Raw genomic sequence first — 14,271 nt, 5'->3', positions numbered from 1 at the left:
GCCAAAACAATTCTCAGAATGTCTAGAATGTTCCTCTTTCACAGGGGTTTTGTGGCTTCGTTTGGGGACGCCACAGGCACTTCAGAGAGACTGCACACAGTGCTGTGGCCTGAACGGGGCCCCTCGGTCTACTCCCACTCTGACCGAGCTTGCTCGATTCCAGACGTACACACACAAAAACACACATACCGCTGACTCTGTTGTCTGGAGGTGCCCCCACTGCAAGTCAACAGAGTATATAACAAAACACAGGTGAATTCATATTCTGTGAGCGTCAACACTACGGTGTCTTAGGTCAGCTAAGTAAATCGTTCATTTATTATAGTCGACACTGGACTGAGTCTCTCTGCAATTTACTCCACAAACATTTAGGTGGTTTGGAAGTGTGTATTCCTGTTTAAACTGCAAACGAAAAGATGTTTGACTTTCTTACATAATTGCAATAAAAGCATGTCCTTTTTGTGGCTTGACGTTAAAATGCTTCTTCTGTCTCAGTCAACTATAAGTAATATTTCCCAAAATGTATAACACTGGCACTTTCAAAACATTGCACTGTTTGTTTAAGCTTCCTGACCAGGACCGGGGCTAAATCTGTTTTTCAAGCAATGGCAATTGGAGATTTTTTGGGAAACCTGTTTGTTAAAATTATTGTTTCCACATAGTTTCCACTTTAACAAGAGATTTGAACTTCAGTAAAACCTCTTAGTGAAGATGTTAAGTGTTTAATATCTCACAAAATGTGTTTTTAAGAAATTAAGAACAAGAACAAGCTGAATGTGTATTTCACCATACTAACGTCTGTGGTTGTTGCTGCTCTGCAGATGGGCAACTAAACAAAATGATTCTGCCAGAGAACATTCGAGTGTGGTTTGTGCTCCTGGGGCCTGGCACTATTCTGAGGCTCGCACCAAGCAAGAAAATATGTTTTGGCATGTGTTGCATAAACCATATTTATTTTCTTTTCTTTGGTATGCGTGAGTGTAGTCATCCATACCTGTTTTGTTGATGCAAACCAAAACAAGCTTCATCATTTGTCATTTGGAAAGCTGTGATGTTGAGAGTCAATGAAGAGCCGAACAGGATTATTTTCATGTTAGTTTATTGAACAAGTCTTTGACTCAGTACGGGACAGAGGATGACTGACACTTTAGTATCTAAATAAATCTCTGAGAAAATAATACTGAACTCTAAAATGGCATGTCTGTTTTTTTCCCAGTAAATCTCTGAAGTACAATATATACACATTCTTAATATGATACATACTGGCATTAGCACACTATAACAACAGCCATAACATTGTGATTTGATGCTGTTTAATCGTTTATGATTGAGGGTTAACTGATTTGAATCCCCTTCATGACTTTAAATACATTCTTTCCCTTGGATTTAAAGGACACGTCTCCACTCTTGCATTCACATACAGTGCTTTCTCTCCAAAATATACTAATTTTGCATCCACTGACTCAAGAAAAAAACAAGAGTAAAGACATTTTCGATAATAACATACCATTTACTAGCTTAAACTGTACTATTTCTCAACCTGCCAGTATTATTTTCTGGAAAAGTCTACGATTTTCTCCTAGTTTGAGAGCATTGATGCATATTTCATGATATATGCATACAATGAAATTATTCATGCAACTAATCTCAATAAAAGCTATTTCTTTTGGATATACACATCAGAAAGGAAAAGCTACCCTAATGTGATTCATCGTTTAGAAGCATTGAAGTCAGATCAATACTTCTGGAAATCATTAACTGTATGTTCCAGAACAAATCTGAGCGGATTTCTTCTTGAGCGTAAAACTGTTAAATGAAATGAAATATGTTTGATTGTATTGGTAGAACTTGTGCAGCTTGTAATTACATCTCAAACATATGAATTGTTAACCACTTCCTCCTTGATAATAATTACAGTAGTAACAGACTAAAGATTGAAAAGGTATTTATTAAAGAAGATTAAATTCATAACAAGTTGACCTTAAAAGTGTGATCCATTGTCTAGTAGATGATTTCTATAGCTTCGTCTCAATAAGCTATACACAGTTGACTGGATTTAATATGGCTGAGCAGCTGTGCAGTTATGATGCACATCACCTTAGCAGCAAGCACTCAAGAACACACACTTACAATCACCGGCACACAACCACACACACACACAAACACATCTTTCCCGCTCCCTGATATCAGTCTCGTTGAGTTATTTCTGGGTGCTGTAAAAGTTGGTTAGATCGCTCCAATGTAATGCCCGTTGGTGTGTGAAATTGAGGTAATTATATTGCGTTTACTAGCGTCTACCAGAGAGGTTTTATGGAAAGTGTGACCAGAAAACTCAATCTAGACTGAAGAGCTTATGGCGTTGTGGATCACAACACAGAGAGTCTGCGGCAAAATGTGGCCTTGAGCTAAAAGGGAATAGGTTGGCCTAAAAGCATCACATTAGAAGGCTATGCCACATATCCTGTAACAGATTAAACACGTTCAACATTTTCCCCCTTCACCGAAAGGACCATAAGATGGGTTGAGATTTCCCCAGGCCCAAGAACCCAAAGAATAGACATAGCTTACACAAAAACAGCACTTAGTGGTTTCTTTTTGGTCGCCCATTGACCACATAGATGGACAAATAAAGTTAAGTGTTATGGAGGTTCCACAATTTCACAGAGACACTCCTTGTGGTGAGCAAAATACTTCCTTTCAGCACACAATGTATATCCAGGTTCCATGTGCTGCCTCTACTTCTGTGGATTCGGAGTAAGTGCTAGTGAGGGAGAAGTAGGTCTGATTGGTCACAAGCCCTCATGTGACCACCTGCTGTACTGTTGAGCGTTCGTGAGGACACGATTGGTCCCCGCAGTGCAGCCTCTTTAGGAGACGCTGGAGTTTATGCGAAAAGTTCTTGTTCATTTGCCTGTACATGAGGGGAATGACAAAGCTACTGCAGAAGGCGAGCAGCTCAGATAAACATCTCAGGAACAAGTATGTGATGAGTTGCTGCCTGTTGGAATGGCTCCCAGGAGCTCCAGCCACTGTGTGCACCAGTAAGTTCATGTAGTATGGAGTCCATAGAAGAAACTGCATGCACACAGAGGCCAGCAGCAACCTGTGGATGGAAGGATCGAGCCTCCCAGAGTCCTGGTCCAAAGGGGTGGACTCTTTCCTAATGCGGAGGATCAGGACGAACGCGTAAAGCACAGCCACTGCTGGCACCACGTACCCAATGAACATCATGATGGCGTCAGCCGCCTCTTTGTTCTGCATCTTGGAGCACTCGATGATCTTAGTGGAGACGTGATTGCACACATAGAAGAGCAGCGAAGAGAAGCTAGTGAGTACGGCACCGCCCCAGATGAAGCCGCAAACATGCTTGGTGTTGTAGACACTGGACATGTAGGTGCGCGGGAGAGCCCGCTCAATATAATAGTCCAGACTGAGCAAGGTAGTGGAGTACATGATGACCAGAGAGGAGATGTTGAAGAGAATGAGGAGGGTGATGTAAATCTCATTGTTGTATTCCCACATGGGCCAGCGTGTAAACCTGGGGCCCAGCAACTCTACTGGAGCCACCAAGTTGAGCACCAGACCAGCGATTGCTATGTTCACAAAGTAGACATCAGGCATGGTCATGGTGACTTTGTTGGAAAGGTTGACCACCACCAGCAGGGCATTGTAGCATAGCCCCACCGGAAAGCAGACAATGAGGTATACAAGAGAGAAGACGGACAGAATGAGTCCGAAGTCCTGGCAGAGCCGGAGGTCCGCGTTGTCGTCCGTCTCATTGTAAACCATGCAGCTCCACATTGCTAGACTTGCAAATGTGTCTGCTCCGTCTTTCCGAATCAGCTGTAAGAAAGAACATGAGCAGTATGTTAATGCATTGGTTTGTTTTCGAAATTTATAAAATGCATTTATTTATTACTTGACAAGATCCAAGGGGTGTCCAATCCTGCTCTTTGACAGCCACTTTCCTGCAGAGATGAGCTCCAATACTGGGAGTTTTTTAGGTATCCTGAAAACCTTGATTAGCTTGATTCGGCTGAAAACATACCCCGACCAACGCCAACAGGGGTAACACACTGATCCGACAAAAACCAACAAACGTTTGTCTGTGCGGTGTGAATTGGCCTTAAGATGGGAAATTTCTGAGAACTCCTACTTGTACCACCTGACCGCTACAGATTAATTTAGATGTTGCCATAAAAATGCTAAATTCTCAGTCCGAGATCATGAACAACTCCTAATGAAACATCACATAATCTCGAGACTACGGTAATTGCATGAACACAGCATAATTCAGGATAAAGCTAAACTCTGCTGGAATTTGGAACTCAAAAAGCAGGATTGGACACCATTGAACATGATCAAATGTGTTTCATTAGGTTTACATATGGCACTTTTCATCTGAGTGGTATGACTCGGCTCGGCGCTCTTTACTTTCGGTTTGCTTTTCCACTGCAGTTTAGTAACACTTCAAAGTGGATGGGATTATAGACTGATTGTTATAGTTGCGCTGCCTTTACTGCCGTGGATGTGCTCCTCATCTACCAACAAGTCAGCACCTCGTCTACTGACCACGATACAGCCATTTCTTTTCTTCAGGCTGCATGCGGCGCAGTCGTTTAAAAAAAGTCGCGCAAACAAATGATACTGTGGTGGCTGTTACTCGTGTTTCAAATTCAATTACGCTGGTAGTGACGATTCTCTCTGACCAGTCAGTGATCTGCAGTGTTTACACATCACATTTTAGTATTGGTATGGTACGCCTTGAACCTCAACCGAGGTGGTACTATTTAACCGAGCCGTCCCATGCCGTGGAAAAGCACCAAAAAGTGAGCAGTACCGAACCGTAACATGCAGTGGAAAAGCGCTAATAGTGCACCTGTAGTAATGTAGTCATACTTCCTACAACCCCAGCATTTTTTAAAGTGTAGATGTTTTCTAATCAATGGCTTGAAAAAAAATCTTGCTGTTGTTGAAGAAAATTGAAACCATTCATAAACAGCACAGAAAAGGCACAAGCATTAGATTTGGAGCAACATCATTATTTCCACTTCCCTGCATATTACAGACTAAATAAAACTCAGCACAATATGTTGCACTGGAGAGCAAACACCCTAAACACAAGGTTTCATCTCAGTCACCACGTGCCATTGAGGTTCATGTTGTACAAAAAGAAAGGAAGGACAGCACTGTATGACATCAGATATTTCCATAATAACCCAGCTCAGCACCTTGGCTTGTTGGGCGGTGACAATGCACGTGCTGTGACCAAAGGATGGCATAATTCAGCTCTGAGACTGTGAGGCCTGCAGATTTATGGGATGAGATGTGGCATGTCGAGAGCAGTGGATGCACAGTGTGAGGTTTGAGTTCAGGCAGAGGTCACAGCGCGGGCACATGCAGAGAGCTGCTCTGAAGTCCACTCATTAAAACATAATGACATAACGCTCTCCCTGAACACAATGTGAACAACACTTTCATATGATTACACACAGGCTACATTATTACTTTATTTTATTTAATTGGCTTCCTGGTCTTTTTTATTTAAACAATTGGTAAAGAGAGGAAGAAAGAGAGCAAACAAGCCAAATTTGAACCTGGTTTCCCCTGTGCCAACAGCTCTTTATATGTGATGAGCATCTGTGTGCTAGCCACAATTTTCTGTCCCTACTAAGTTTATTTAGGATAATCGCAATCATTGTGCACTTCCCATTCACACACACTCCAATCTAAAGTAACTTTAAGTGAATATAGAATATATACAAGTGAATATATTCATAATAACAACATCAAAAACAACAACAATTCAATGAAATGATTATTCACAATTATTTGCATGACAATTGTCAGGGGAAAAACGTTTGTGACAGCCCAAGTCATTATATATGTAATGTCTTAAGAACATATTTTGCAGATCAAACTTTCTGACACAAGGCTTCTGGATTTTGTGTGCATGTCAGCGTGCATTTGGTAGTAGAGCTGGACTCTTCCCAGACAATGCTGTGCACATCTGAGCAGATATAATGACTGTTGAGTGAGTGTTCCTATGTCTGCTTATGTAACACAGTCACAGATCGGCTGTTTTGGCCTGGAGACAGGCAGCCGCGGATTGCTCCACTATGGCTGTCGCTAGAGGGTGGAGAAACTAATTTACCCTTTTCACCTTGTAGTCACACACCTATAGTGAACCAGCATGTTTTTGCATCAACAGCTCTGTACAAGCAGCACTTTATGTTGTATACAGTAAATAACTACCAGTAAATATCTTCATGGCACCACATAAAAGGGTTAAAGTCTTGTCTAGAGGTAAAACTTGTAAAGGCTAAATTGTTGTCTTCACTGGCAAGAGACTCGGTCCTGTTTGGGGGGGGGGGTGGATACATGATGACATGGTTTCTAAAGGGCAGGTGTAAAAGTCGGATTCTATAATGCTTCCAAGGCCATGCCGGCTTTTCCACATGAATTGCTTTCAAAGAAACAAAATATCTTCCAAAAGGACTTTGCTGCTAGCAAACACAATAGAGCAGCCAAGACTAGCCACTACCTGTGTCCCTATCTCTCACTTAAAAACAGTCATCATCCTGTTCCCTTCCTCCTCTTCCTGTGACCATGGCAACCAATAGAGCAAATAAGGGCAGTACTACTGAGTTTCAGTTGCAAAGTGTTAAAAGCGTCCGTGTTTACACATCCTCTGAACAGGTTTCATCTGAGGACAGGTCTTAAGACTGCATGCTGCTCATAAGAGATTATAATAGATAAAATCTTTTCGAAATCAGCTGCTCGTTGCTGCCTGAACAATTCGACTAGTTGTTCTTAAGCCAGTCCTATATAATTAGGGCCCACAGCAGTCTTCAGTGTCACATGATCCTTTAGAAATTATTCTGATATGCTGATTTGGTGCTCAAGAAACATTTCTTTTTATCATCGTTGAAAACTATGGAAGCTTGTTTCCGACACTAAATAAAAAAGCTAATTGCAACTTTTTATCTCACAATTCTGACTTCTTTTCTCACAATTGCGAGATATAAACTCGCAATTCTGACTTTTTTTCTTGCAATTGCAACTTTTTATCTCTCAATTCTGACGTCTTCTCTCAGAACTGAGAGATGTAAACTCACAATTACGAGAAATAGTCAGAATTGCAAGTTATAAATTCACAATTTGCGCATTATAAACTCGCAATTATGACTTATTTTTCTCGCAATTGTGAGTTTATATCTCTCAATTCTGACTTCTTTTCTCAGAATTGGGAGTTTGTATCTCTCAATTCTGACTTCTTTTCTCAGGATTGTGAGATGTAAACTCACAAGTTGCAAAGTCAAAGACTTTATAACTTGGAATTGTGAGTTTATATCACACAATTCTTAGAAAAAAAGTCAGAATTGTGAGATGCAAAGTCAGAATTAAAATCAGAAAAAAGTAGTAATTACCTTTTTTTATTTGTTATTCAGTGGCGGAAACAAGCTTCCATAGAAAACAGTTGTGCTGCTTAAACAGTGGAAACGGTGAAAATTTTTTTTCCTTGAAGAATAGAAAGTTCAAAAGTACAACATTTATTTGAAATAGAGATCTTTAGTAACATTTTAATGTCTTTACTGCCAATGCATTCTTACTGTATAAAAGTACTATGTTTTCTGGGTTTTTTTTTTCCTTGCTGAATAAAAGTATTAAAATACCCAAACTTTTTAAAGTTGTACACTACATTTTTGTACACGGACGACTACTCAACCATCCTGCCCATATCCTTACTGTACATCCCTGCTTGCAACCAGCATCTTGTCTGCCTCAAGAGACCATGACCAAACACTGTCTAGGCTGGTAGACTGAAGCATTCCTGAGTGGGTGCAAAAGGTATAGCTGACATCACTGCTTACTGTAAAAGCGTGTCATTTAGAGAATAGTTCTAACGCCTGCAGCTCAAGGCTCATATACATGAGCAAACATGCCTGCAACAGTTAAGTGTCCATCCACTGTGTACCTCTCTATGACCCCCTGTTATTAACTGTACCTCCATCAAACAAACAACAAGAGATCTTGGCTGACCATGCATCTGGATGGGAGTAAAACTAAATGCACTTGACACTTTCAGAGGAGAAGTCAACCCTCCGCCCGGCCGATGAAAAGAGGGCTGCTCCACACCCCTCGTATCCCCACTGGAATGTACAGCAAATTCTCAGAATCGGCTAAGTGATGTCACATGATTGCATTTTCTGAGCTTTGCGTGTGCGTGCTGCAAGGGTTTAGGTAACGAATAGTAAATGAAGATGAGGACAGAACGCTCTGCAGTCAAATCATGTCGTGGTACAATACATTTTTCACTTCTGTGTTTCTGCTGTAAGGATTTAGGAAATAGAAAGCAGACTGAGAGGAAGAACACGTATTTGCAGTCAAAAATACACGATTCTGCATTTATTGAAATAGACATGACGCTTGCAAAAGTGACAAACAAAAATTACAAAGAAATGTAAAAATTCTATTATTACCAGAATCTAAAAACATCTGGAACTGCAAAAAAAAAAAAAAAAAAAATTACAATGGAAGTCTTTTTAAGACATTTTTCTAAATTTCTTCATGTCCCATAGAAGTACAAAAAAAAAAAGTTTGCAATTTTTACAGAAAACAATACTATTATGCTACAGTAAAAACCTGTTAATTAGGCTAACTGTAAATTACCATACCATATACATAACCAACTGTAAATGGTTATATTTAATTATTATGTGATTTTACTGTGAAATTATTTTTTTGAAGTAAAAATATGAATTACCATATTATTTACGATGAAAAACTGACTGAGAAAGATGGACAGTGTGCCTCTACTTCCACTATAAAAAAAAATGAAGGCAAAATAACCCAGAAATAACCACTGACATCTTACGCCGATTACGACTCTCCACAGTAGTGACCTAAGGTGGAGGTCCTGCAGTGGATCAAGGTCCATCCCACACTCCCGCTCAGTCGCAAACACAGCTGTCAATCACTAAACTGAAACCAAACTTATTAGAAAATCGAACACTTGAACACATGTCAGTGTGATAAGAACTACCTAAAATGACAGAAACCATCTTTGGAAAAAAATTATTTGAAGTTTTGTTGGATTTTTTATTTCGATTACATGGAGAGGGCGGAGTTTATGACCTATACTGCAGCCAGCCACCAGGAGGCAATCGACATGTTTTTGATTCACTTTTCAGGACGTGTGCGACACACTTGGGGTGCGTCCGAATGAACATACTTTCCTACTATATAGTAGGTGAAAAACAGCATGTGACAAAATGTGCAAATTCACAGCAAAATTACCCAGATGAACTACATCTTCCAGCGAGATTCTGAAGTGCGCATACAATGGAGACTTTACTATCCCACGAGGCCACATGATGATGACAGCGTGCCGATTTTTTAGCGCTCGCAAAGTAAGTACTTATTCAAAATAAGTACCAAGAAAGTATGCGATTTTGGATGCATCCTTGGCGAAAAACAGTAAAAGAACATTCCCAGAAGTCCCTGTGTGACATCATTTCTGATTATATTTTATTAAATAGTTTTGTTTCTTCTATTTTTGTTATCAGTAATGGTTAGTATTACGTTTTATGTTATTTAGTTTATTTTTATTGCATTATTTTAGTGTCATGTGTGTTGATTAATTTCTGTATTGATCATTTTCTTTTTGCCATTTCTGCAATGCCAGAAACATTGTCCTCATTTTCAGTGTTGCCAGGTCTGTGAAACAAAACTAGCCCAATGGCCAATCCAAAATTTCCACAAAAAAAATCAAATCAACCTACGGCAACAACGTCAAAGTAGCCAAATTCCGCAGGAAAACTGAGTATTTGGCAACCCTTCTGTATTTATTTAAACTGAATTTCTGGCAACTACAGCTGTCAGTTTTTACTGTAAATTTAACACAATACATTGTGGAACAACATGAAAGTGAGTACATGCTTGTGCAACTTCATCAATGTGTGGTGTTTCTGCCCAACATCCCACTTCCCTCTTCTTTCAAACTTACCTCACAACAGGCAGAAATAGTAGTAATCTTGGTATAGAGATCAAAGTGTGCCTCATAAATATTTAAATACAAATATTTAATATTCGGCTGAGAATGTAAAATAAATAAATGGATACTCAACCATGTGAGCTCATAGTTAAAATGTGTCTGGTTTGAAAGTGTGGGTGTCACGTTTTGTATCTACAACAAGTGATTTTATTAAACACTGACTCGACCCGTTTCAATCTCTCGTCCTCCCACAGCACCATTCATTCAAACCTGCTTTTCATCACCTACAAGCAGCAGGGCAACTGATGACCAAGCCATTTTCCTAAAGCCTGCATTACTTTCCTGAAGTTGCGAAACACCAACAAACAACGTCTCAATTAAACCTCCTGCACATATCTGTGTTAGTCTTTCTGACACCACCTCAGCTGTGTTGACCCCTGGGACGGCATGTTCTCTCAGCGCTTCTTTGTAAAGTCATCAGCAGGAGAGATCACTCTGGGTGTTTGTGCACCGAGTGCATGGTTTAATCGCCAGGCAGTCCTGAACCGAGAAAAAACAAATTCACTGCAGGAGCGTCCCTGGCTATACAAAGTCATTCATGTATGATTTGCATAGCACAATTTGTATATGCATCATTTTACTGGCGATCATAAGCCTATATTTTGGTGTGTACATCATGTCTTAGCATTGCGAGTTGTTGGGGTCACTTATATCTCCACATATTTCATAACCGACTGATAAAAATGTGGATGAAATGGACTGAAGAGAATATGAGAGATCAAAGTTGACAACTGTATGAGAAAATTGGATAACAGGTTACGTAATCCTCTCATGTCCAGCTGGACAGTCCAGACCATGTTGGAGAGTAAAGCGCTCGCCAGTGTCTTTAGGCAAGGAGGCATGCTTCTCTCAGCTGTCTCATATGACGTCTGCGATCTTCAACAGAACTCATAGGCACATTGCCATCCTCTTACAAGTCCTACATGGACCTGATCCAACGGTAACATAGCCTCTCTGGGGTTTTTTGTTGTTTAGGCAATAAAAAGAAGTCAATGTCACTTCCCAGCAACATTATTTGTACAATTGCACATTGCAAAATAAAGTAATGTGTCATAGTATGACACTAGGTAAATAAAAACAACATGGTCATGTTTTATCCTTTTTTTTTTTTTCTTCTCCTTAACACAAAATGAAGTGGATTAATCTTTGTAAACCTCAATATGTGCTACTCTTTCATAACCAAAACAAAACAACAAGAAAATGTGCTTTAAAAAGACATTTTGATAATATTTAGTAAATATATTACACTACAAAACAGTGGTTTTCTTCTCAAAGCTCATTTGAAGGAATAAGCAACTTTCACATCACCTTACTCAAGTTTAAAAACAACCACCTTTCATTTGTTAATTCATTTAATAGTTGACAAAACCCTGGTTTGTTATTATTTTTTAATATTAATACAAAATAAAACATAAGCTACAGTTTTTAAATGGAAAAATACAGTGTGTTCCTTCAGCTCTGTTGATGCTTACAGGATGTTCAAAGCCAGACACCCTTCATGGGTGAATACCAACGAATATTATACAAAATGTATATTTTCCTGCGCATAATCTCAAAAACAAACCGTAAAACGTCTTTCAGTAAACATACAGCGAGAAAAAAAATATTTACAATGACTAAAAAGATGCGTGTGCTTGACTGAACAGTGAATATCATTGGTTTGTTTTTCATCCGGGCATTGCACGTTTGAGTTTAACCTGTCTGATAACTAAACTGTCACATATATGATACACTTCGAGCGGTAAACTGTTATAAAGTGTCTCACAGGCATGTGACTGATTTAGCGGGCTCTCCCATCACTGCTGAAGATATATACCGGGTTAAATACTACTTTAAAAACAACTTTTAAGTCAATACAGGGAGGTATTGGCTAACCTACTCACCAGAGGACCAGTTCTTGGCACTGAGACAGCTCTACGGAGGCATCGGGTTCTGCTGTATTTCCATTGACATTTCTCCTCGGATACTTTGACAAAAGCTCCCAAATCGGTAGCTAGACTTCCAGGACTTCGTGTAAAATTAAGTAAGAAAAATTGCGATCGATTAAGTAGCCAATATGTGGCGTAAACAGTTGCATATGGTATATTCGTCTCTGGTCCGTCAAAGCTTGTTCTGGAAAGGGGAGGACGCTGATGATCTTACTACGAATCGAGTGGTGCTGAACTCTACAGTGTGTACACACGTCACGTGACCCTCCCCCACAGTCCTCTTCAAGAGGCCCGACTGCAAAAGTAGGAGTTCTACTACGGTAAACCTTAGTTGTTAATATTCATAGCACAAACTGTCGCTATTGGACAGTAAACAAAGCTCCCCCCCGTAGCTAATTAATATTCATGATTCACTTTTCCGCTATTGGAAGGTTACCGAACAACGCCTGCGTAGGGTAATACATATGCATGAACCTAGCCTTTGCCATTGGATGGTTACCAAGCAACGAGAGCGCGACCTTCTTAATATTCATAAGCGTCGCCCTAACCATAGTAGCGTTCGTAATTTCGCTTAGTTTGCAGTCATTGGACGAGTGTACAGGACATACAGCAACTTTCAACAGCACACTCGCTCACTATTGCGTTTAAAACCTGCTGCAGAAGCGGCTTTGAGTCTGCAGGTCAGAGGATTACCGATCCCGCAGCATTATTTAGACCATTTTTACACCGGTAGTCTGGATGAGGGAACTAACCTAACGTTACATGCATTTGATGTGGTTTTTATAGACCGTAAACTCAGCCCTTTTTAGTTTGATAAAAATGCAAAACAACTATATATATAGAATACCAAACAAACTCGAATATGATGATTATGGTTTTAAAATTTAAGTTTGTTTTTTTTATAATACCCAAATATTCAGAATATTGCTTAGTCAATATGGGGTTTTCAATAGCTGGTTTTTAAAGGTGCACTCTGTAATGTTTTGCAAACAAACAAAAATGTCAAGAAATTGAAAAGCACTTTCAGAAGAAGCTGTTTTTATTCTACATGGAGGTCTGCTCTAAAGGCAGGAACACAACAAGCCAACACCGACGAACTAGTGGCGACGAAAGCAGACTGTGGGGTTGGCTCACGTCGGCAGCGTCTGGGTCCAAAGTTGCCCTGACACAAACCGACGCTAGACAGCCGACGGCCAAGTAGCACGTCAGTTCTGCGCCTGCGTGAGATGAAATGCCTTTCCGAACCAGCAGGTGGCAGTATCAGAACAGCCAATCAGAATGATCAGATGGCCCGATTCAACATGTCGAATCGGCCGAAAAAAAGCAGACGAGGACCAACTTCAGCTGATGGTGCAGAACACACTGAGAAAACTTAGTCGGCCGACGAACAAAAACTGCTCGACGGCCGACTGTCGGCTTGCTGTGTTCATACCTTAAGATCACATGACCATTCATGTCACGCAATTGACTGATAGTTACTGATATAATCATACTATGGCTGTGTCCGAATTGATTGTTTAAAAAAGTATGTTCTATACTGTATAAATGTATAGCTACAAATACTGCATTCGTCATGATGTCATTGTCATGTGACACTGCTGTGACTTCATGGATATTAAAGTGTCCAATCTCGCCAGAAGTAGCAGGTCATCCATGGTACCTTTCAGCTACTGTTTTATGAATGCTGTGAATTTGACATTCTGCTTTTTTCAAGTACAGTTTTTTGCCTGTTATACACCTAATTTTTAACGTAAGTGCAAATGTGGCCATTTTGAATGTGCAAAGGCTTCTTCTGTCATTCGCTTCCAGTTATTTTATCTATACAGTCTATTATGCTGCTCGATATTGCAAACTGGTATTTGCTATCATACTATTTTAATGAATTATCATAATCATAAACAAACTGTAAAAAGTAATACGTTATATCTACTCCATTAAATTTTGGCAACAGATTACAAGCAATATTAATTTAATTCAACAAATAGAATTGAGTTAGAATTAATCAAATGAATTCCTTAGATGTCAACCATTTAAAACGAGTAAAATTTAAGTAAAATTTAAACAAACATATCTGAATAACAGACAGACGACGAAGATGAATTAAGAACTTTTTTATTGCGAACTTTGAAGACACCTGATGATAACAAGCAGAATCACTGAAGGAAAGAGAAACACAAGAATTAACAGAGGTTGATGTTGATTTTATTGAAAATGTACTTTTTAAAGAGTCAAAGTGGTAGTTGTGTAGTCTGTCAATGGAGTGACATAAACTTCTCCGATTTCATT

At 39.6% G+C, this 14,271-nt stretch overlaps 1 protein-coding gene across 2 annotated transcripts; it reads right to left on the bottom strand.

The window, feature by feature from the left end:
• Nucleotides 1-1,082: 1,082 nt before the first annotated feature.
• Nucleotides 1,083-12,342, bottom strand: gpr146 (G protein-coupled receptor 146). Of its 2 annotated transcripts, XM_048193638.1 has the most exons (3): nucleotides 11,941-12,342; nucleotides 10,418-10,537; nucleotides 1,083-3,843 (listed from the first exon to the last, which is right to left on the bottom strand). In XM_048193638.1, exon 3 carries the CDS (start codon nucleotides 3,799-3,801, stop codon nucleotides 2,800-2,802), a length of 1,002 nt encoding a protein of 333 aa, XP_048049595.1. In that variant the 5' UTR covers nucleotides 3,802-3,843; nucleotides 10,418-10,537; nucleotides 11,941-12,342; the 3' UTR covers nucleotides 1,083-2,799. The 2 variants fall into 2 exon arrangements, with proteins under 2 accessions (XP_048049595.1, XP_048049585.1); XM_048193628.1 differs by lacking the exon at nucleotides 10,418-10,537 and having other exon boundaries at nucleotides 11,941-12,339.
• Nucleotides 12,343-14,271: the final 1,929 nt, after the last annotated feature.

Source organism: Megalobrama amblycephala, linkage group LG1, assembly GCF_018812025.1.
Source record: "Megalobrama amblycephala isolate DHTTF-2021 linkage group LG1, ASM1881202v1, whole genome shotgun sequence".
NCBI lineage: Eukaryota > Metazoa > Chordata > Actinopteri > Cypriniformes > Xenocyprididae > Megalobrama > Megalobrama amblycephala.
Note: the sequence above shows the minus strand (reverse complement) of the source record. Positions and strands in the feature narration are given on the sequence as shown.

Excerpts from the sequence above, each read along its gene's own strand:
- gpr146 (XM_048193638.1), bottom strand. The coding sequence starts at position 3,801 with ATGTGGAGCTGCATGGTTTACAATGAGACGGACGACAACGCGGACCTC.